The sequence below is a fragment of the Hippichthys cyanospilos genome, chromosome 13 (assembly GCF_059441005.1).
Source record: "Hippichthys cyanospilos isolate Australia breed blue-spotted pipefish chromosome 13, RoL_Hcya_1.0, whole genome shotgun sequence".
NCBI lineage: Eukaryota > Metazoa > Chordata > Actinopteri > Syngnathiformes > Syngnathidae > Hippichthys > Hippichthys cyanospilos.
Window position 1 is genome coordinate 4,815,424 of NC_142381.1, and position 24,007 is coordinate 4,839,430.

The 24,007-nt window shown below is 40.0% G+C and overlaps 2 protein-coding genes and 1 long non-coding RNA gene across 7 annotated transcripts in view; 2 read left to right on the forward strand and 1 right to left on the reverse strand.

The window, feature by feature from the left end:
• Positions 1–6,700, reverse strand: hdx (highly divergent homeobox). Of its 2 annotated transcripts, XM_088431223.1 has the most exons (11): positions 6,603–6,700; positions 5,743–5,888; positions 4,872–5,018; positions 3,618–4,748; positions 3,487–3,537; positions 2,602–2,748; positions 1,889–2,090; positions 1,736–1,812; positions 887–985; positions 567–689; positions 1–487 (listed from the first exon to the last, which is right to left on the reverse strand). In XM_088431223.1, exons 2-11 carry the CDS (start codon positions 5,806–5,808, stop codon positions 233–235), a joined length of 2,298 nt encoding a protein of 765 aa, XP_088287349.1. In that variant the 5' UTR covers positions 5,809–5,888; positions 6,603–6,700; the 3' UTR covers positions 1–232. The 2 variants fall into 2 exon arrangements, with proteins under 2 accessions (XP_088287349.1, XP_088287350.1); XM_088431224.1 differs by lacking the exon at positions 1–487 and having other exon boundaries at positions 582–723.
• On the forward strand, positions 6,020–7,526 carry LOC148413557 (uncharacterized). The gene is made up of 2 exons (XR_015867585.1): positions 6,020–6,364; positions 6,660–7,526. It is a non-coding gene; the product is annotated as an uncharacterized LOC148413557 (long non-coding RNA).
• A 3,252-nt stretch (positions 7,527–10,778) lies between these two features.
• The window catches only part of LOC148413558 (connector enhancer of kinase suppressor of ras 2), a 44,830-nt gene continuing 31,601 nt past the window's right edge, over positions 10,779–24,007 (forward strand). For 3 of the 4 annotated variants that reach the window (XM_088431371.1, XM_088431373.1, XM_088431372.1), the window contains exons 1-2: positions 10,780–11,010; positions 21,787–21,950. In XM_088431371.1, coding sequence (XP_088287497.1) covers positions 10,947–11,010; positions 21,787–21,950 — 228 coding nt within the window. In that variant the 5' untranslated portion in view covers positions 10,780–10,946. Of the gene's footprint in view, positions 11,011–21,786; positions 21,951–24,007 lie in introns of all 4 variants that reach the window. The other variant, XM_088431370.1, reaches the window with a different exon arrangement.

Consider the following 24,007-nt stretch of genomic DNA (forward strand, 5'->3'; position numbering starts at 1 on the left):
TTTAGTTCGAACTTGAAAGTTCTTTATTAGTTTCTCCAGACTTGACAAAAGCAAGGCAAATGATGTGCAATAAAAAAATAATTGAATGAGCCAAGCTTCGATTGACAGGCACTGGATACAGAGCATGTGTTTGTAATGATGAACAACTACGACCTCCTGTTTAAAATAAGTTTCAGTGTAGCATCTGGAAGCATTTGTTTGTTCAGCATTTTGGTATACACATGTGAATGAGTTAGTCATTTCTTTGCACTACTTGCATTTGCTCCTCTGATGCAGAGGTCTTAGTAACTTCAATGAAATTGTCTTTCATGTTCATCAATAGGGAGCTTTCGCTTGCAAACTCCTGCTTATGTTCAGCACCACTTTTTGTCATGTTAGTACGGTAGTTGGAGGACTTCTCTTCTGACACAACATCAGGCAGAGTTCCTCTGTCCTTGGTCATGTCCCGCGCCTGGTCCAAAGGCTGAGGTAGACTGGCAATGAGCTCCTGAACGTACAAGGATAAAATGATGAACAAAAAGCTTAAGTTCAGGATGTTTTACAAAGTAAAATTTCTGGGAATGTACCTGCTGTTTCTCCACATCTTTCGTTCTCACGGCAATAAGCAGCCTCTGTGTGAAACTTGCAAGGTCCAGGTATTTTTGTTTTTGGTTCTCTAGCTCCTTCTCTAAGAACTGCACTTCCTCATGCTGAAATGGAAGTAAAAACAAACAAACAAAAAAACTAAATTACAGTTAAAGTCATGTCCATCAGGAACAAGAATTCTTCAGACAACTCCATTGCAGGGCTATGCAGTCAGGCAGGCAAGGGAGATAGTGCTGCCGCATGTCACCGATTACGCAATTAATTGCATTAATGCAATTTCGTAGCGTGTATCTGTCCTCACCTTGAATTCAAGTAGGCTTTGCATCTGCTCCAAATCTAAAGGCATGATTTCACCTTCGTCGTCATGCTCCTCTTCATCCCCATCAATCACTTCCACTTTCTGTAAGACAAAAAAGGAATGCCATAAACACATTGTACTGTTACACTATTACTATGCACTATGACCTATTTTATGACATATAAGATCTGCAACTTACAATAATTTTAGCACAGGTGAGTCATAACAATGGTAGTTTGTAATAATAAAATAATTCACTGACAAGAACGCTTAAGCACACACACGAAAGAAAGCAAAAGAGTAACTGACATAAAATATGAAATGCCACTTAGTTTTCCTTAAGTTGGTCACTGGTTTGTACACACATGGAGAAAATTGTTGGTACACCTACTACAACAATTCAAAGGCAATGCCTGATTTTCATTGTTTGATTTTGAGAAAATATCGGAGGCATTTCTGTGATCCCTATGGGGCTTTCTTTCATATCATTGGTACCGACAATTATGTTCATGTGTGTATATGCTATTATCTGCTAACTAAAAAACAGGCCTAAGACATCCATCCATTTTCTTACAAAAATCTGTATAATTTTGTTTGATTAAAAGGGTGCTATATCATGCCTTGAATTTCATCTCAGCAAGATGGAAGAAATATGATTAGTCAAAAAAGAAAAGATGCAATAATTCAGTGTTCTTGTCATCAGCATGTTTAGTTTCAATCGGAAAAAAAGGCTGAAAAATGAAACTGACTTAGCTTACCAAGCCCGCATTAGAATAGCAAATCTATTCAATACAGTAATTAGTCTTTGAAAAGCGACTCAATGTAGCAAGGCTGAAGTAAAGGAGAAATTACCACATTATTAGCCAGTGGTGCAACACCAGTCACGTTTGTTCCATTTTCATCTCTCTGGTGTGAGTCAACGGTGCTATCTGGAGGTGAGAGCACAGCGTTCCATAGTTGAAAGAGCGGTAAACAGTGACGCGAGTGTTGCATCAGAGGCCCCACCTTCAGAGAGGCAGAGAGATACCCCATCATTCAAGTCATCTCCGAGTTCGGGCGTTCTGAGACGATCTACTTCAGGGCTAAACGTTGCTGGAGAGTCACATCTGGGGGAGCCCGAGTTGGTGAATACAGCAGGCCCACCTTTAGGAGGAGGTATTTCAATATCCATGAGACGATACTTCCTTCGTCTGTTGCTGATCCATGTCTGCCAGCATAAGGACAAAAATCAATGGTCGATTTTCAACAGGAAAAAACAAACCTAGTATAAATTGAATTTAATGTCACTTATTTGTTTTAAAATATATAACTTAAACGTTCTATTATTTATTCCACAAAACCATGTTATCCACAGCATTTCAATTTTAAACTTCTATCAAGTCATCATCTAACCTGTGTCCAGTAGATGGCGATAAAGTCAAATGTTCTCTGAATAGCAGCTTTAGCTCAATCTATAGTTAACTAAACGTGGTCACATTTTGACCTGGTACGTGCAGGTTTGATTCATTTATCGGATATCAAGGATACACACACAAGTTTTTAACTGTCTAAAAATATTGAGTGTAAAATATTAAAGCTGTAACCTGGACCAGACGTTTGATGAAAGGCTGTAAGCAACAGAAGATGCATGACTATCCTTCAGAGTGCATCAATAATAATAACGTCTATACAAGGAAAGGAAACGTTGTACATTTTCTTTTACCCAGAGGAGTTTTTACCTTAACTATTTCAGTATCTACATTGAGTTGGACTGCTGCAGCAGTGATCTTTTCCCTGCACACTGAGCCCAAGCTGGTCATACCCCTGTCCCAGTAGCGCTTGAGTTGAATGATATCCCCATCACTGAACTGGGTTCGATCCTGCAACTGAACACACAATATGCACAAAGGCGCTGAGTAACATCTATTTTTAGAAACCAGACAAAAGCCTAGAAAATGTCAGTGCAACACAGGAACTTTACTGTAGAACCACCATGCTTGCTGCCAACGTTCCCCGCTACGTGAAATAGTTGTTTCACATTACTGTAATTCCATAAATGCTGGTGACGTTGTTACTGAAATGGAGAAATGGAATGGCATAATTTGACAATGGATTGGGGGAGTTTTTGGCAACCTTTTATGTGTACGGTGTTTAGAAAAATATATAAAAACCCTGGCATAAAAAAAACCTATCCCAAAACAGTATTTTAAAGTGGGCTCTTGCAATGCATGTAATGTTTTGACATTTTACACATTTGAAGAACAACTTGGATTTTCAAATTGAATTGTACTTTCCATACCCAATTTGAGTTGGCTCACTGAGCTTCTCTGTGAAGTAAAAATTCACTAGAGTACCAGGACACCCTACTTAGGAAGTTGCTGTTCTATATTGCCATTGTTTAGGACTTGTGTTGAGCACTGGAGGTTTGCATAAAACTTTTTTCAATTTTGAAATATCAAACAATACCCTAGCCACTATGTGAAAAGCTATGTTATGCAGGGATACTTAATAGTCTACTGAATGTATATAGGACTTTTTGCACCGGATAGAACAGTCATGCAGGTATACTTAATTAAGTGGCCATTGAGTGTATATTGCACGGGATTTGGCACAGTGGAACTTACGGTTCTTTTCCTGGAGTTGCTGATCACCCAAGTTGCAGCACTGACTGAAGTCTGTACACAAAGAAAAACCCACTCATACAAAGGCTTTCAAAAATCCACATACCTGTATTACTTCATTAGACCTTTCTTACCTGTGAGCTGTCATCCTTAGAAAGTGAGGTTTGTGTGAATGGGTAAATGCCCTGATGAGTTGAGTTGCTATCAAGCAGCAGATTTTGCGAGTGGGCCGTGGTCAATGAGTGGCTCCCTTTTACCAAAGGCATTGTCAGCTCCTCATGAATGTTATTTTGAGCAGCCATATTTGCCAATTCTTCTTCCCTTAGCCACTCATCTTCTTCATCCGCGGTTTCCATGGCAATGGAGAAGTTATGACTGGTATCCAAAGTACGTGAAAGTCTCTTCTGCATCTCCAGGGCTTTATAAGTACAACCTAGTCCAGATTTGATTCTACTGCCCTCACCTTTTTCTGTTAAAGTGATCACCTGTTGGATGCAAGGTGTCTGCTCTGAGGTAGGGCTAGAGGTTTGGATCGGAAGGGACAGATGGGTCTTCTGTGGGGCAGGGGGTACTGGTTGTGAATTGGTCTCAGATCTGAGCGGAAGCTGAGACTGGGACTGGGGGGAAGAGGACCACGGCTGAATCTGTGCAGTACCATATGGCCGCGTCCAGCTGGGAGGAAGGACTCCCACCCCAGCAGTCAATCCTACATCCCTGAGGGGCAAACTTGTTTTCATGTCCCTTCCAGCAGTGTTGACCAGAGATGCAGAGGCAGAAGTGTGGGCTGGCAAATTCTGAGAAAGTGATACAAGCTTGAAGTGAAGCCCCGAGGAGCTAGAGTTGGTTCTGGTCTGGACAGCCTGGTTGATTGAGGAGCATGGAGGGGGTGCTGAGAGCTCAGACTCTGACTGTAGGGGGCCAGTGGGCTTTGGCCGGGGACGCGGGCTGCAGTTCTGGGAGTAGATACTGGGGTGTACGATGTCATTGTTGTTGTTATTGTTGCTCCCACTGCTAAGAGGAGAGGGAGAAGCAGACGAAGAAGACGTGGGGAGAAGGTGCGCACGGTTACGGATATTCCGCACAGCAGCTATTTCAGCTGGAAGCAATGCTGTTGCAGAGAGCCCATGATTGGAAAGAGCTCCTTGAGCTAGTGTGAGATTGGACAGCGGTCCTCCAGCAAGTCCATGACTAGGTAACGAATGAGACAGGCCTCCATTCTGGTCAACCTTCGAGGCGAGTTTCCTTCTTTTGTTACCGACCCATGTCTATAGGAAGAATAAAATGCAATTCATTTAGCACCGACAATACTAAAAGCAGAACATTGCACAGTTTAACAAAGTTAAATGAAGGTACTAAAGGAAAACTAGTTGCCGTTTCGTTATCCTCACCCGGACAACACTGAAGTCTAGTTTGGCCTCTTGAGCACATTGTAGTATTAGCTGGAAGCAAGCCTTGCTCTGATTGGTCATCCCATTGTCATAGTAACGCTCCAGGATCATCTGCTGGTCCACGGTGAATACTGACCGGAGGTTCATCTAGGGGGCAACCATAAATACATAAATAGTCATCACAAATCAACTAGTATCTAAATTATTTGAAACTGCCTTACACTGATTTGTTTACTCCATTAGTTTTGTAATAATACTGCCAATGATAATTTTATAGCTGAAATTCTCTTATGTAGACAATTTTGTTCATAAGCTATATACATGTTAATTGCACAAATCACGAGTCACTTAGTGTGGCAGCATGAAGCCATCAAAAACAGTAGCTCCAAACCACAGCAGCCCAATAAAAACAAATGTTTACCATTTAAAGGGTACTTTACTTATTTATACATTTTCAGCAGTAAAATGTAACATATTTGAGAATTAGTTCGGACAACTTCATTGTTTTTATGTACAATTATTACCTTAAAAAACGTGGCTCAGCTTGCAAACGTGACCAAACATGAGAAACTGTGATGCCAGTTTTTTTTTTTTTTTGTCGAAAGCAGACGCGTTAAGAAAATAAGTTATCAATTTATTCAGACAAAATTTTAACTTGGTAATACTGAAAATGGCTAACCACTAAAGTAATCCTTTAACTGTTGGCTTCTCATATTTCCGTAGGTCCTAGTGATTTCTGCAAAACAGCTGTGCGTGTGTGTGTGTGTGTGTAATATATATATATATATATATATATATATATATATATATATATATATATATAGATAGATAGATAGATAGATAGATAGATAGATAGAATGTCTATACACACTGTCTGGAGGCCACGTCTCTGTGGCCACGAATCCATGCTGCTACCGGAGGGGAATGGATCTGCCATGCCGATCACAGAAAACAAGCAGTGACTTTATGTTGTCACCATCTCGCTTCTCCACATCCTGCCTTAATGCACTTGACGCACTGTTGGGCAAAGTTACAAAGTAGAGAACTTCAACGTTTAATTTTAACGCTAAACATGCCCTCCACATCAACCCCCACAAATAGTATCATATGCATTTCGTTACTCCACACGCAACAAAATCAAGCTGTTGTCCTCATTTGATTATGACGCTCTCTGCGAAAGGGTATCAAAGCAATTCCCGCAGATAGGTCTCGGCATGATAATAAAAAGTAGTGAGTGTCTTAGTAAACCTAATTTGTGTGGTTAAAAACCAGCGCACACAATAATCACATGGACTCTTGCACGACCAATAAGCATCCAGCGGCTTTATTTTGGCAGACTCAATGCGCATGGCCACAGTCGGCAGAGGTAACCGTAGCGGAGACCATTTGCACCGCAACTTACAAGAAGATGCACGGGAATTGAGGAATAAACCTCGACTCAGCAAGTGCAAACCTCCAATATGCCACGAACAGGCGCACGCGAATCAAGCCCGGTAAGCAGCACACTAGCTCGAAACGTAGCTTGCAGGCCCAAGCGGCCATGTCTATCAGCGGACGCGAGCTAGCATTAGCAAAGCGTTCATAAAAGGACAGCTGCAGCTAAACTTTTCCCTTTAAACCGGAGATTTCTCGAGCCCGCCGCTGCCGTTTCGCTGACCCTGGCTCCGAGCGAAAAGCGAAGAAAACCTGGCAGGGAATAATTTAAGACTAAAGTGAAATTTACGTCCGTACTCGTATGTGTCGAATTCAGATGAAGCTCCTAAATTCAAGCCGATTTCTTTCCCACAGTCCCCGTTGCTAGACAATGAAATCAGACCATCCGATCATCAATTCTAATCATGATTGTGACGTGTCAGCGGACGGGGGCCAATAGGAGCGCGAGATCATCGTTGTGACATCCGGCGAAGCCTGAAAACTGAGCAGCGTGGCCCCGCCTCTCGTTGACTTTGTGGAGAAAGAAGCCTTGCAAGGAGTACAGCACATGCGTTCTCTTGTTTTTGTTTCCAATGTAAAAATATTCTTATGCCTATATGCCGGTCAAAGTTTGGTGCAGTTTGAAATAATTAGTGCATCACAGTTATGTCATGTCTTCTCATGTTTCTGACTGGTTGAAAACAACCAATTTTCACTGTCATTGGTTTTGATTTATTCATGGAACATATAAACACAATTCATTGACATAAAACCGAAAGAGAATCAATACACATGACTGTAAGGACAGTTAGATGTTCAAAGGAGTTGGAAGAAGTACTCAACTTATCTAGTCCTACCCCCTTGTTTTCTATAAAAAATACAATAAAGAATCATGTGTTCCAGTAGAGTAAAGAATTAGTATCTACAATTGATGATGAAGCATGTAGGGTTTTTACAATTATTCAGGTTTACATTTGTCTGCATCTTTGCATCTTTTTTTAAACATAGTTAATTGTGGGTCCCTTTTTGTTTTTTTTGTTTTTTATAATTATTCCATAGTTGAACGGCTTTTACTGAAACACACATTTGCTCTTTGCCTTTGCCTCTTTGGACATAACAACTCTCCCTAAGGACTAACTGTTGTATACTTTGTACATGGTTTGTGCAGTTTTAAATTTGATGAAATCATAGAAATTAAGAATATTTAATTTGATAATAAACTGGTTTGTTGACTCACTATAATTTGGACATTTGGATTGTTGGCTCGATATAATTTGAACAGTTAGTAGTTCGTATAACTTTTTAAAATTGTCTTTAAGTGTCTGTTTGTTTTAGGTATTGCCCCTTAATGCCACATAATGTCAGACATGGCTGTAATAATGAACACTAATAATGCAATAATGAACCTTTGAGGTGTTACAGCAGTTTAATACAAGCAGGAAGTGAATTTGGGGGTGATGTTTAATTTTTAGATTTTTAGGTTTCATCAACAGAGCAGTGGATCTGAATGATTGTGGGAAGATTAAACGGATGCGGGTGAGGTACGTGATGACAAGCAGGGCTCCAACTCTGCACACCTGGAGTGACTGAGCAACCAGGACACAAAACACTGGCCCGACCACAGCCAAGAGTGAATGGTTTAGATCAAATGAGTGCAAGTTACGCAGGTCCTGTAGTCCTCAAACATGATTAGATCAAACAAGTGCAAGTTACACAGGTCCTGTAGTCCTCAAACACACACACACAAAAAAAAAACAGGTTGAACAGGACACAATAAACTTTAATGGCTTTGTCAAGAATGATTCCCGCAACAGTCACACACATCCACCCTGCCATGTACCACAAAACAGCACTTGCAAGGATGAAGTACAAAACATAACAGTTACTATTTTGCGCCTACCAGGCAATGACTATATCAAGTAGTCCAACTTAGTTTAGAAACACTGTATAACTTGACTGCTTAATAGTAGCTGAATAACTTTTTTTTTTAATTCCATTCTATTATCTATTTTAATAGCCGCTTGCGAGGCATGCCTGAGCCTATCCCATCTTTGGACTGTTGGGTTACACCCTGAACGGGTTGCTAGCCAATCACTGGCCACACATAGATAAACAACCATTCACACAAACACACCGAAGTGCAATATATCTACTATGCATGTTTATGGGTGTTTTGATCTGGGGTGGTACCTTGTGTTTTGGATGAGTAACAAATTAACAATTCACAAAAACAATTGACCAAAACACTTACGTTCCAGAAAACAAATTACAATTACAGTTCGAAATGTCTCTCTCTCCTGCCATTACTTCTGGTCTCTGCCGGTCAATCAGCCACATGGTCCATAGTATTTCTGATTCTCAATTTTAATGTGTTTTTGGCTTTAATGTGTTTCCTGAAATGGGAAATTGTTTCGACTTTTGGTAATTTGTTATATGAAATTTGCATTTATTTGACACTTCAGGGCCATTGTAACGTAAAAAAGTATGGCAAAAAATATCGGCAAGGGGTCCAGCAGTCTCCAGTTGGGTAGACGATTTCTAAAGCTAAAGTCACAAACGTCCTTGTGCCACCCGGGCCACCAGAACCTCTGTCCGATTCGGTGGGTGGTGATCCATTCTGGGTGACAAGCCAACTTGCTGTCATGAGCCCACTGGAGAACCGCTGGGCGCATCTCCGGCACCACAACAAGCTTCCTAGTGAGGATAGGCAGCTATAGAAAATGTTATAGAAAATGGATGGATGAATGGAGTACTATTTAAGTATATGGATTGGTGAACTTTGCACTACTGCATGAACCCATACATACACATTGAGGTGAAAAGAAATATGCAACAGGCATATGATTGGCTGCACTCTTTGCCAATCAAATGACAAAATAGCAGTTGACAGGCACCCACACCAAAAGCATATAGAACTTGGTGGTCTGGGATTGATTGAGGTAACTCAAAAGATCTACCGGCACTTCTTTTGCAAGCTGCTGATAAATATGAGCTACTTGATGAGCACTCCTCCAACAACGTGCACCAATGTTAATGAAATCTTTACTGGATTCAAAAAGAGCACTTGACAGGAGAAGAATATGTTCATAAAGGCAGAGCATGCTCGAAGTGCACTTCCGAAGAACCCAAGGTCTGCTGCCTTTTCTAGAGGAATATGAAAAGCTTCTCCGTGCATTTATATTTTCCACTGTGGTCAACAGTGCTGACGGGCCACATAATATTAATGCTGGCCAGTGGAAATTTGAACTCGGGCCGCACTTGTCACCCTGCGGCCTGACTGGACATGCCTGCTGTTGGATCAGACTTCCAACCACTTCCAACGCTTTCAAATTTCAAACAAATATTCAATCTGGAAAGAAAACATGTACATAGATGTAATTATTTCCCATACACCATGGAACACACACAAAAAATAGAAAAAAAAAACATTACGACATATGAATAAGTATTTTCAAACAGGGAGTTACTTTTGAATCCCCCTGTACAACACACTGAGTTAACATAAATGTATTCATTTTGTAATTTTTATTTGTTAATGCCCTTCATGAACTAACAGTACACATCCCTGAAATGATTCGCATGTGTGTTTTTTCTGAGAGGAAAGTAAAACATGTTTCTCACTAAATTAGTATTATCAGTCTCTACTAATGTCTGCTTTAGCAAGTACTGTACTATATTTTATTTTTAATCATACCAGTATTTGAAAGGAAACGTAATTTAAAAGAACTTTATGGAGCATACCTAAAATTGCTTTTTGCATTTAAAAAAAAAACAAAAAAACATAAGTTCCCACTGATAAGTTAAAATTGTAAAAAAATAAGTGAGGCAGATACTTCTTCACATTTGATGCATGAATCTGAACCTTTTTGAGCCGGTCTAAATTAGCCCCCTTTGAACGTGTGCGTGGGAGGGGTGACGCGTTGTTCCATGACGTCACTCAAGTCTCAGGTGCTCAACAGGGGGCGCTGTCCCTGGCAGCTGATCGCTCAAACTCGAGGTGCAGATGCAAGCGAGTGCTGCGGATTTCCCCGTGCAAAGATGGTGCTTTATGATCATTAGCCACAAGAATTACCCGAGGCAAACTCAACAAGAAGACGCAAACTATTCTCTCACCCAGCATTATTAACACCCTTGGGTGTAGCTCAGTTGCAGCTTTGTTTTGTTTTATATTCCTGACTGCAAATGATTTTTAACCCACCCCTCAACTCACCCTTTGACCCCGTGTATCTGAAAAGTGTGGATGGCGCGGAACGAGATCCTCTGTGTGTGATGTGCGTTGCACCATTCCCCGCTCTCTATTGTGAGAGGTGGCCCTTATGATGCTGCAGCGAGGTGGGCTGGGGGAAAGGAGATGGGAGGGGTCCCTTCCATCGAATCCCCTTCTCACAGCGCGCGAGCTGCTGGCGGGAAGGCACGAGAAAGTGAGGGAGAGGGGAGGGAGCGCGTGTGCGCGCGTGTCTGTACGTGCGCGTAGATTGCACCACCGCATCCCGTTCACCGTTTCTGCAGGCAGCCATGCTCTGATGGAGGGAATAAAACCGACAACCGTCTTTTTACGCTCCAAATTATCCGACGGCACGTCATTCCAGATGTGACTGACAAGTCGTTCGATGTCGCCTGCTTTCACTCCTGTGCTGTTAAACGCAGAGAGGCTGTGACATAATGGCTTTGGTTATGGAACCCATAAGTAAATGGACACCAAAGCAGGTGCTGGACTGGATGAAAGGTGAGTTACAAGCATTTTTCTGCATCACGTCAACGTCCAGCCTTGTATGTGATCTGACTGAGGATTAAAGGGTGGCGGTAAAGTGAGCAGCAGCGGACACGCTGTGTGCATGGAGCTTCTGCTAGCTGACTGAGTAAGTGGTTTTAACGCAACCAGATGTGTGGGAGGTGGTGCGGTAAAATGGGTTTCCTTTGAAAAAAAGTGAGGACTCCCATCGTTTATTGTGTTATATGGTTTGTTTGAATGCGAGCTCTGCGAGGTAAACCTACAGGCTGCTGCCCATGATGATGGTGCTGATGCGGCTGGAGTAAGCACCATGCAGTGGTCTCATCAATGAATGTGGAGAACCTGTCATCTGCTCTTTTCACCGACACACGCTGGAAGCTCACATCAGCACTCAATCTGCGAGTGTGTGTTGTATATAATCATGCGTGTCATTAATGCTGTTACCTGCATCACCGCCACACACGCACACACAAATTGAATGCCAGCCTGTTCAGCGAGCTTCACGGGCATATTTATATTTCCTAATTCGGTGAGCCCTTCAAATAGTCAGTATCAGTAAGAGGACATTCATTTCTTTGTGCATGAGGGATGTTTAAGCTGGCGAAGGGGGTGGGGGGTGTATAGATACTCGCACGATGATCAGCTGGAGAGCAGTGTGACACAAACTGTGGCAGCCCTTTTGACCAACCATACAGATGGAAAAGGGAGAAAATGGGGGTGCCCGCAATTGTGTGTGACCAGGCAGCTTAATGGTGTATTTGTGTAGGTAGTATAACTACATTATTTAAAATGGTGGATCACGAATCTGCATGATTAGATACTGAAGGAGTTAGGAGAACCCCAGAGGACATGGCAGCAAGGAAACATGGATGCTTAAAGTCCTTGAATTTGTAATTGGCCTCATCAGCAAGCTTCACCCTCTACTTTGTGAAACATTTAGTATGAAAGCTGAAATATAGGAAACTAATCAGAACTGGGTCATTATTTCATTAGTTCCAATCCAAACAGTGTAGATGAAAACCTCATTCAAATAAAATAAAATATATACAGCACACTTTTTTATTAGCGGAACAAATATTTGTTTGTTTAAATGAAATCATTATAAATCATAGTTGCCAATGTATATGCAAATAGTCGTCTCGTTTCCGCTGACCGATATGAAGAGACTGTGTGTTCCACTTATCAAGTCCAAGTTCCAATTGACACTTCATGGAATATGATGAAACTTATTCTCAGGTCCAGATCCTACTTTTGCTTCCCCGATACCCATCATCTCTCTTATGCTTCACATCTATGGAGTGGTGACATTGTGGCCAATTTTAGAAGTGCTTTAGCGGTTTCTGTATCTTTACAAGAAACAATTGTTTTTAGACTCATGACTATATTTAGGAAACAATTAGCCATCACTGTTATTTGTCTTCATTCTTAGATGCTTAAAATTTGCCTTTCTCTTCTGTGGCTGATCTAAAAATTGATTTTTAGTCACCATTATTTCCTGATATTGTTTAGAGGAGACGAGAGGCAACATTTTACCATGTCCAATTCAAACTTCCAATTCAGAGTGATTTACCTAAAAACAAAATAACTGAAACGAAATTCAAGGATGAATAAACTGTTTGTTCTTATTACATTGATTTGATAAAAGGATTTAATTGATCTTTCATTCAGGACTCTCCACAAATGATACTTGCATCACTTTAGTTGATTTAAATCAATATCACATAACAGACATGCCTGTGACATTCCCAAGGCACACATTTATAGCAATGCACTTTTTAGGAATCTTTTGTACTGAAAGGTTAATCTATTTAAGCAGAAGACTAGACTTTGTGTGCTACTGAAATACTTCAAGCAGCACAAGACTCATAGAAAGATGACTCATCAGCATTAATTTTGAAACACCCACACTGGAGGAGTTTCCTCTATGCGTGTATTTGTGTTTGACAGTAACTGAATGTGGCAGGGTGGGTTCCAAAAACACTGTGCACTAAATTTGAAAATGCATCTTTGAAAAAAACTGGCCACTGTATATTCCATTAACTACACAAAGCACCATTTAATAAATTGTAAGTGTGATACAATTAGGTTTAAAAAAGTACCTCAAGGGTCAATGTTGTGTTTTTGTGTACGTTCCCTCTTTTCATTTCTCAATCCATCCATTTTCTAGAGCCGCTTATCCTCGCAAGAGTCGTGGGCTTGCTGGTGCCTATCCCAGCTGACTTTGGGCAATAGGCGGGGGACAGTAGAACAATATAACAAATCCAATATATCACAAACCATGCAGCTAACCTGAATAATACTGTTTGTGCATTTAAACGTAGGCACAGGGAATGAATTAATTGACACTGTAAAGTGTTTTGTATGCTAAAACTACCTTAGCAGTACGAAAGTAGATCCGTGAAAGTAGCATCAAAGAAGCAATTGGCTAAGGCAGCCCAAGAGTGCGAGTCACATCAAGAGGATATACCAGAAAGTGAACGTGAGAACGTGATTGGTTAAGACAGCCAAAGAGTAAGAGTCACACAAGAGGATATACCAGGAAGTGAACGTGAGAACGTGATTGGTTAAGAAACCATAAGTCACAATGAGAGGATTCCCCTCGCTGCACCCCTACAAAACACGTTGCATCTGGGGGATACGCGGTGATTTGAAATTATGCACCTCGCGACAAAAATCATGCGTTGTGGACGCAGGGACACAGGCAAACGAGCACAGTATTATTATTATTATTATTATTATTATTATTATTATTATCATCATCATTATTGCTTGCCTGTTTGATTCTTCGACTGAAAGAATCTCTCAGATGATTTTTATCGGTTTTTATCTTTGAGCAAGTGGGTGAAAGACAAGATTTCCTCCTACTCCATGTTACGTTCTTTATTTTATCTCCTGCTGACATGTTAACAGCATGTGTGAAGGCACTATAGACTTACCCATGCTGTGATTGTGTCCTGTTTATTCTGATCTTCCTGCCCAAGGTTTTGCACACTATGTTCTCCATTTTTAGGCATATTAGATTTATAGCCCATACAGGGTAGATCATATGAATTTTTACTTTTTTGCAATCTGAACACTTAGTGTTATTCTTATTGATTCAGTCCATTCAGTTCACTGCATGTTTCTGCCAGACAAATGCATTGTATTGAGAGAACAGCTATTAAAAAGTCACAGATGGGTTTGAAGCAACTATTTCATGTGGCTCGTGTATTTGTATGAAACTGAATTTTGGTCAGCTGACTGAGTGGTTCTCAACCTTTTTTCAGTGATGTACCCCTTGTGAAATATCTTTTCAGCTAAGTACACATAAACCAGTGCAAAACATTTTTTGGGTTAAAAAAAAAAATCATCCCATCGGTGTCTGATTTTTTTTTAGACAGCTTCAAACTTCATATGTATTGGTCCACAAAAAAAGATCAATAAAGTGTCAGACCTATTCTCAAAAAAAAAAAAAAAAAGAATTATAAATATATACTTGTCCACAAAACAAAATTAAACATAAAGCCTCCTTCCTGTTTTGGGGTTTCAGTTCACAAAAACTTTTTAAAAAGAAATAATTATAAATAAATATTTGTCCACAGAAAAATATTGAACTTAAACTGACCTATTTTGGGATCATGGTAGAGATGTGTTCACAAAAATAAACAATTAACTTGACAGATAAAGTGAGTCAGCATGTGACAAGTTGGGCTGAACCATTCTAGTCTGGGGGAGAACCTGGCTTTTTACAATAAATGACATTGAATAACTTATATTTCCCTGAAGCAATTAATCAATTCAATACATTTTTAAAGGATTTTTGCATGTTTGCTTGTTTGTTTTATTTAAAATCTTGAGTACCCCCTGGAGTTCCTTCAAGTATCCCCGGGGGTACTAGTACCCCCATCTGAGAACCACTGACCTAACCAGTCTCACAAAGTGAAACGCCAACTACTCATAAACAAATAATGGGTTATTTTCATATTGTTTCATTATATATTGAATGCTCTGGTACTCCAGATGGTCCAGACAGAACGCGTTCTTGATGGCTGATGAGTGGCAAAAAATGGCAACCTGATCTTTTGAGAGGAAATAATGTGAAATGGGGTTCCTTGGGTTTTCCAGACTAGGAATTATTATGGATTTTATGATTCAGATTCTATTTTTAATTTAGATTTTCAATGTATTGATTCTCATCAACTTTTATGGAAAAAAATGAGAGTAATAAGTGATTAATTTTGTCTGTAAACAAGATACATACAAACTAACATCATATTACATGACTGCTTAGCATGTTTGCCTCACTGTTCAGATGCCTCGGGTTCAATTCCAGCTTGCCCCAGCCTTCCTGTGAAGCGTTTACATGTTCTTCCTGTGCTTGAGTGGGTCTTCTCCGTGCACTCTGGAGAATATACATCATATATTGTTGCATGCACTCGAGGCATTGTATATGCCCATACGGGCATTGTGTATGTTCATAAGATTGTGTATCCTTTTAGGATTATTGAATGATTGAAGAAAATACTGTAAGGTTTAGCTATGACTTATTTTAGGATAGTGGAGGTTTGATGATTATTTTTTTAGGCAAGATTTTTCCTCGGGGGACTTGTTTTGGGGGGTTGGATTTTGGCAACGAAGGGTTAGATAAAGTATTAAGCATGTTTTGCATGCTTATGTGTGCAACTACAAGCTTGAGAGACACACTCAGTAAACAACAGATATACAACACAAACATGCAGTACACACTTGTTCAAAACATCCATCTGTCCGTCCATCCACCCATCCATCCATCCATCCATCCATCCATCCATCCATCCATCCATCCATCCATCCATCCATCCATCCATCCATCCATCCATCCATCCATCCATCCATCCATCCATTCATCCATCCATCCGTCCATTATAGCATGTTGAGTTGATTGTGCGCACTTTTGTAACCAAGTTCAGCAGGTTTAGGTGAACTTAATGTATACATGTATGGATGCACACGCACGCACGCGTGCCCAAACACATACCCCCCCCCCACACACACACACACACACACACACATGCACATATACACATAAACTTGGATGCAGGAGCTTTAAGTGGGGCATCGGTAACCATGGAAACCAAATCTGATCGTGCTGGAGTCACAACACATGTCATAAGATGGCGAGGCAGAAAACACACACAGATGCCCGCTACACATGCCTGGATCACATATTTAGGCACAGAGCGAGGCACATATGCATGTAGCATTTCTAACACACATATGCAGGCATACACACAAACACACACACTCAAAGTTCTTCATTTGTAGTGGTTCCGAACGGCGATCGAGGAGCAGGGAATTTAGGAATAGTGTGCTGCAAAATGAACAAAAAGCTTCCCTAAGATGTGGTAGGAAATGAGGCCTTGATGGTGAAACGGTGAGAGCACTGTTTATGGCAGGGTTGTGCATAGAATAAGAGATGCGGCGGGCATCATATCAAAGTACCAGCTCTCTCCGGACACGCAGACACAGGGTCCTGTGTGTGCACACGTGTGCATCCTTCTGCACCTGTTGTTCCAGGAGCAACACTTTTATTAGGGTGATTTTATACAAACACCGATTGGTCTGTTTATGGAAACAACAAAAAAGACATTGTTTCCCTCATTAGAGTTTATTTTGTTGAAATTTAAGAAGCAGAGCAAGCACAATCAGGTGAGGACTAAACCAACCAAAGGAGAAGAGGGACTCTCAAATCATTTTCAATGATTCTCGCAGCTCTAAATTGGAATTAAACTTGATTTCACCAAGTTGGAGATTGATATATACATTCGCAATCCACAATCACTATTCGCTTACCATTTAACCGTGGAATAACGGGGTCACCCAGAATCAATATGGCACCCTAGGTGAGATTCTTCTATGGTAGGTGGAACTATTGTTATGAATACTGGGTTGTTATGCATACTGATTTGACAGGAGGAACCCATGCGTAGAACTTCCCTGCTCACTGAACTTAATTTTTTTTTTGTTATTGTGATCATTTTTGTTACTATTGATCCAGATGAAGATTATGTGTTGTGGGTGGGGCGATTGCAAATAATTGAGTTTGGGTTAGTCCATGCGAGGTGGGCGGGATTATATTTAAGCGCTTCAGGTCCAGCTGCAAACGGTCACCTGATTCATTTTCAGAACCGGAATGAACTGATGGTTTGTGACCTGCTGCTGCTATTGCTAAACTACTATACTGTTACTGCTACCACAACTGCTAACCGTAACTGTTATATGAGTGCATGCAAGTTGAGTTAACATTAGTCGAGTTGCATCCACCGTCTCCGTTCCATTTACCCTTCCAGAGGTTTTTGGTATTTACACTTTTAGAATAGTCTCCATCAGCTACGAGCCTCGAGTGGATGAGCAGTTAAGATGATGGATGGATGCATGTTGCATGGCCCACTGGTATCGAGCGATGTCATTAAGGAGACAAGATAACCACAGGATAAGAGGTGTGGTCTCCGCAAACAAGCCGTTTTTCCTTCCAGGTTAGAAATATCGGTACCATAAAACTCATATTTAACAAGAAATTAAATCAGGAATGTTTCAAATGCAATATATATGCACATATTACACTTAAAATATCATGGTTTAGGCCCTTCAACATCAAGGCCAGCAAGCGAAAAAAAAAAGCTCTCATTTCATAGTTACCACCTGATATCCTGCCAATCCTGCCTGGGTCATTTTACCCTCCCATGCCTGAAAGTAGAAGCAATGAGTACTGCAAGCCTGGGGTGAGCGAGTCCGACTCTGCCTCTCACTGCAATTGAACACATCTGAGCACAAGAATGACAAATCCCAGTTGTGTATTTTTATTCGTATGGTGTTAACGAAACTGTGATACCACTAAATATTGTTTGGTGATATCACTGTGAAAGAGTGTTTATTGTGTGGAACCATATCAGGGGGAAGTGGACTATGTTTACTAAACCAACAAAGGAAACATCTCAGAGAAAGCAATATTTCTTTTGGAAAAGCAGCTAGGAAAGTAAAATTTCTTCACTCATGATGGCCACAAGAGTTTCTGTAACACAATGAATATTACTGATGACTTTCAGAGCTCCATTACCGTCACTTTATATACCATTAAAACATGATGTCATTAATCATTATTTCACACATATACAGGTCATTCATTCTAATTTTAAATTGCTCTCAAACACGATAAACTTTCTTTCATGCAACCATTTGATACAATTGAGTAAATTCAACATTTGTTTCTGTGTATAGGTGTCATCAGTTCAGATTGCCTACACATCCAGCAAGCTGCGTTTCAGAGAGGAGGCTTGGGTGCACTTGAAAGAGCTCATACAGGAGAGCTAAAATGCCACCTTCTTAAGAATATTCTGTCATGATGTGATGAATATTTCACAGTAGGAATATTTTAGTGAGGTTTGAGTCTTTTCTTTTAACTTGCACTTATTCCAGCTGGAAATTCAAAGATAGGAGCGAGGCAATAAGAGAAGTCTGCACTTTCTGTCAGTGCTCTTTGCACGAGCTCCACTCTGACCCAAAGATGGTCTCGACGGAAAAGCTAAAAACAGATTTGACTGTCTCATTTCAGTTAATGTTAATGGGCAAGCTGGAAAGTCACTTCTGAGAAGCTATTTTAGCTTGAGTCATATTACGCAGTGAAATTTGATTTGCGGCCCACAACAATGTTTTTAAAATAAAGTACAGTGTTTGAACATCAGTGCGTGGCCTTGCATCAATGCAGCATCCACAGGGCCAGCAAATGCTGATCCGTTACTTCTACTTCTCTTGCCATTGGTTGCTTGGTAACCCTCTTCTTTTGCCTACAAACTGCGAAAAGATTGGAAGGACTTTCTTGAAACGTACATGAACGAGCTACATAATAATAATATAATAATAATGTTAACAATAATAATAATAAAACATTGCAGTACATTCTATAAAAAAAATCTATGCAAAACCATCATTGCAGAGGCAATAAATCTCAGCCAAATCTGTCTTGAAATTATCATACTATACATCTGATATTGCCTTGATACACAGTGCCTGCTGAATTTTCACCCCTCAATAATATAACAAAAATACACCAGCTATCGTTTGGATTTAGACACACTTCTCTCCTAGTGACTCCAGTCTTCAGTGTGGATATAGTCAGCAGTCCAGATAAAGCGTTTTATTTCCAGCAAATAGCTTCGAGGGAAAAGCAGTGGAAGTTACCAGCTTGATTACACAGAATGACACTTCTGACACTACGTCCTAAAAAATAACTTTTTTGGTTCCTCTTGCTGCGCTGGGTTAATATTTGTTTGACTTGTATTATACTGCACGACCAACTCTAGTGGGGGTTCATCATTTATTTGTCCTGCAGTTAAAAATGCATTGAAACACTTGCTGTTGACTAAAGTCAACCTTAAAACCTTGTAACCGTAAAATGTATTTGGATTAGCTGTCGCTCCTTAAGCGAGAATGTACTGATTCAAACAAATTGGCGAATAGCTGTGTGTAACCTATTTTTATGTACCATGGCATACTCGTGGTGACACAGAGCTTCTAACACTTCAGAGTGTTTTATGATACTGTTGCTGAAAACACTGAGAGTCAGCTGGCATCATACAGCACTCGTAATTTTATCTCAAAGCAAAACAATCGGCCAAGTGACGGCTCATACCTTGAAAAACTCGTACGACAGGTCACTCGTACGTCAAGTCACCTCAGTACTAATGCACTGTTACTGTGCATGTATGGCGCAATTGTTGTTTCTCACCAGATGTACGAAAAACAAATGTGTACAAATACAAAAGAGCGGTGAGGAGCGACATGAGTCACAGCTACTCAAGTGGGTGATTTCCTTAATATATAGATGTAGGCTTCATTACATGGAACACTGTGTAACGTGGCCACAATTCATAAATGCCTCCGTGCATCGGAAGCTGAGATACAAATGAGAAGAGCAAATGTGTCTCTCTCATATGGTAATGTTTTGAGTCATGAATTCATATTCCTCGTTACTTGCTGCAGGGTCTGCTCAGCTTCCATCTTTTCAGCATAGCTGTGTCCGCTCCTCTTGCTTCTGGCGGTTTGAAGAAATCTCCTCATGCACTCAACTTGCAGATATCTTTGTCGATACCGGCCATAATTTATTGCAATATGTTGGACTTTCGCTTTATCAAGTTGAAGGAAAGATCATTTACATTATTTGCAGGAGATAGCTTTGGAAATTTTTGTTTTTTAATAACCTAATTTCTTTTTGTTTCAATGTCAAGATGTTAGAAGTTCTCTCTCTTCCTGTTTTTAGTTGGTGTCACTCTAAATACATGATGGCACTGTACCAAAATACACTTTAAACGACAAACAAATCCCCAAATAATTACAGGAATGATTGCACAGACAATATTTGGGATTTTGAAGAAAATAAGCAAAGAAAATGTTGCCTAGTCATAACAAACCTGCTAACCTGGATATACTATTTTTTTACAAGCTGGTTTTCAATTTGGATTTCAGTTCTTCTAAATCTAACATACTGTGAATGCTTACAGCTTTTTTCGATCGCTCTCCTTCTCTCTCTCTCACTCTTTCTCATCAATCAGTTTGAAGCTTGGAAAGATGAATCTGTGGGATAACATGCATGTAATATTGGCAAGATGAATGTACAGAATTCAATACTGAAGTCTGCGGTGAATGAGCAACGCCATCACCTTTCCAGGCATTATTAAAAACTTTATTGACATTTGTTGTGTTGCAATTACTTCTATAAGATGTAGGCTGTGAAGTGCTGTTTCTGCATTTTGATCGCACTAAGTAATTTCTGATATTGTGGAGCTTTCAGAATGTATTTTCATGATGTTGCATGAAATAATACAAGCAAATTAGCCAGAGTATTTTTTTTTCACCTGGGGAGTATTAGTTTATAGAAATGTGTCAGATTTAAATTTGCTGTGTTATGCCGAATGTAACTAGATTTTGTGTTTCTCAGAATAACACTCATTAGATATTTTGCCTTTTATATCCCATGACATATGATTGCAAGATTCCACTCATTCTTTCTTTGCTATTTGTGTTTTTGTGTGTATGTGTGTGTTGACTGTTGAAATGCTATCACACTATCGCTTCATCATCCTCGCTTCCCTCGGGCGTCACTGTTTTCCTCACGGCTTCACTCAGCTTTATCAACAGCAATTGTAATTGTTTTGTATGTGCGATTTGTTTGAAACTAACATTCTCAGGCACACTTTAGAGTGCAGTTACACTTCACTGTGATGGGCGCTCGAATGCATTTTTGCCTCACTGGTTCTTATTTTCTAACAGGCTTGTTCATTAGCTCTATGGAGAGGCACACTTTTTGCTGACTTTGTTCATTCAAAGCCCGAAGCTCTTAACTGATCAATAGTATCCCAGACCGCCACATCTATATGCTGCATGGCAGGTTAAAAGCCAATATGTTACTTCCATCTCTTGAGGTTTACTGTATGGTGACACAATTTTAATTGGGGAATGTGCCAGTATTACAAACGTGCAAAATAAATATGCACAAAAATCTTGCAAAGAACTTTTCATCACAGCATGCAATGCCATCATCAAAGAGCAATTCCAGCAAAATGACTGCATTTCAATTAGGTTGAGTACTTCAACCTTTTTGTCTTTATATATATAAAAAAAAAATGCACATTTATTGTGAGTCTTCATCAATTCCTTTTTTTTTGTTTTAAATCATTGCCAAAGAATATCATGGTATTTTGTATGCTACAGTAAATTTTTGATGCATTTTGACCTGTATCTCCTATTTTCTCTCAGGTCTGGATGACTGTCTCCAACAGTATGTAAAGAGTTTCGAGCGGGAGCAAATGGGTGGAGAGCAGCTTCTGCACATTACCCATCAGGAGTTGGAGGAGTTGGGGGTTACGAGGATAGGTCACCAGGAACTCATCCTTGAAGCAGTTGATCTTCTCTGTGCCCTGGTCAGTCACTCTTCACCTTTAAACTTCTCTATAGAGCCTTTCACACCGCAAGAACATTATGAGGAACTATCCGCCTGGGAGTTTGAGTTCCCCTTTCTGTTCACACCAAAAAACAAAGTTCGGCTACCTACCTAACTAATGATGATTGGTTGAACTTGAGACTGTGTTGTTTGAGTATCAGCAGCCACCGTTATATGATTCAGCAGTTGTTTTCAATGTGGTCAGTTTAATATTTTGAAATAATGTCAGAAGAGAAAATTGATAGGTGCACTGGTGCTCTGGAACAGACTCAAATATTCACAAGAGTAGACACAGCTCTGGGAATTGCACCCTGATTTTAGGCTCTAAGGCAGAGGCCATAACGTTTGAAGAAAATAGAAGTCAAAAAGAAATTTTCAAAAAAGAAAACGTTGGTATTGCCACACAAAATGTGGTGATCAGCAGCAACATTCAGATGTGCATGGGTGAAAGAGTGCTTGTAGCTCGCAGTATCAAAGGTTTTGCTTGATAAATGATAAATAAAGGCACATCTGTTTTCAAAAAGAAACAATCAACTTCATTTTAAGTAATTCCCTTATAGCTTTTTTAGAGAATGTTGACATTTTAATTACCCACGCCATAAATAACAAATGACAGTAAAACAAGGGTTGGTTTACAAAATTTAGCCGTTTCTACCCCTGGACCCTTAAAATGTTGTGATTTCATATCCAAAATGGGCATTGATGTCAAATACGGGCGTTTGTGAATTGTTAATTTTGTTCCCAAGTGAGGCACTTACAGTGGAGCAGAATCCCCCCCCAAAAAATGTAATTGACAAGTATACTGGCAGCAAATGAGTTAAATCTAGTTTTCAAGTGATTGACAGGGGATGCTTGGTGGATTACATTGTCTGTTGCCACACCGGCCACAAGTCATACACAGGTCGCTACGTCTTTATCCACCCATGATGTCTCCATGAGAGGCTGCCATTGTGCTGCATTGAAGGGTACGAAGAGCCGCTTTCAATTGCAGTGAGCTAAGGTCAGTTTTATTCATTCTCACCGCAGCACAAGCCACCATTTTGCAAATATGATGGCTTGAACGCATCTGCAAAATTACCTGTATACGGTCGACTGGATTTGCACTGGTTACGAAAACAGAGCCGTTGTATTGGATATATGGTGCGATTGTCTTCATCTCAAGTAGGCCTGCACCACACACTATAACAGCAATAAGCACTCACGTCTATTTATTCTTTGTAATGTGTGGGGTGTCTTACGTGTTTGTACACAAAAGAAAAAGCATTGTGATGCAAACAAAGTTTAGCTCAACATTCTGTTATTTTGGACTTCAAGGATAAGTCTAATAGAATTCCATATTGCATGAGTGCAAGAATGTTTTTGAAGGGTCCACTATATTTAAAGCTATGCTCTTGGTGTTTGTTTTGTTGTGGTGTACGTGTGTGCTTGAGTAGTACAGATTCTAGTAATGGTAATACTTCAAACATATAATTATCTCATTAAGTCACAGCTTTGATTGAAATGTTTCTCCATTAGGGGTGGTGGGTGTTAATAACACTGTTTCTGAACGCAGGATTTTTAAAAGTAAGCCAGCCATTTCCAGAACACTGGCATTTAAGAGTGAAATTGTGCAAGGATTTAAAGTGCAGGATATTTTTGAATAAATTACATTCCTCAAAAATTAATCACAAATGTCTTCATCACGCTGTTCTTCACCATCCAACCAAGCATGTTTAGCACCGAATAAGAATGATGATATTCCTGATATATTGAAAAACGTGATATCTAAGAAAGCTTGAAATTACATCAAAAAAAGGAAGATGATATGTACAAATAAACAACTGAGATAATGTGGTTGCACAAGTACTCCACCTAGATGGCTGTGCTCAGAATTAATCAATCACATTAAAGCTTATGTAAATCAGGAGTCACTAGGAGTCACATTAGGAGTCCAATCAAAGTGCCTGTGATTAAACCTCAAATGGAGTTAAGATGTTCTCAGAGGCTTTTATTGACATTTTTATCATCATGCCTTATAGCACAAACTATGGTCGTAAC

What these genes read in the sequence shown, in the direction of transcription:
- hdx (XM_088431223.1), bottom strand. Translation starts at nt 5,808, where the DNA reads ATGGCAGATCCATTCCCCTCCGGTAGCAGCATGGATTCGTGGCCACAG. An exon ending in CTAAGGATGACAGCTCACAG is followed by an intron (nt 3,538 to 3,617) that starts GTAAGAAAGGTC and finishes CTTTGTGTACAG; the next exon opens with ACTTCAGTCAGTGCTGCAAC. An exon ending in TAGATACTGAAATAGTTAAG is followed by an intron (nt 2,091 to 2,601) that starts GTAAAAACTCCT and finishes TTATGCTGGCAG; the next exon opens with ACATGGATCAGCAACAGACG.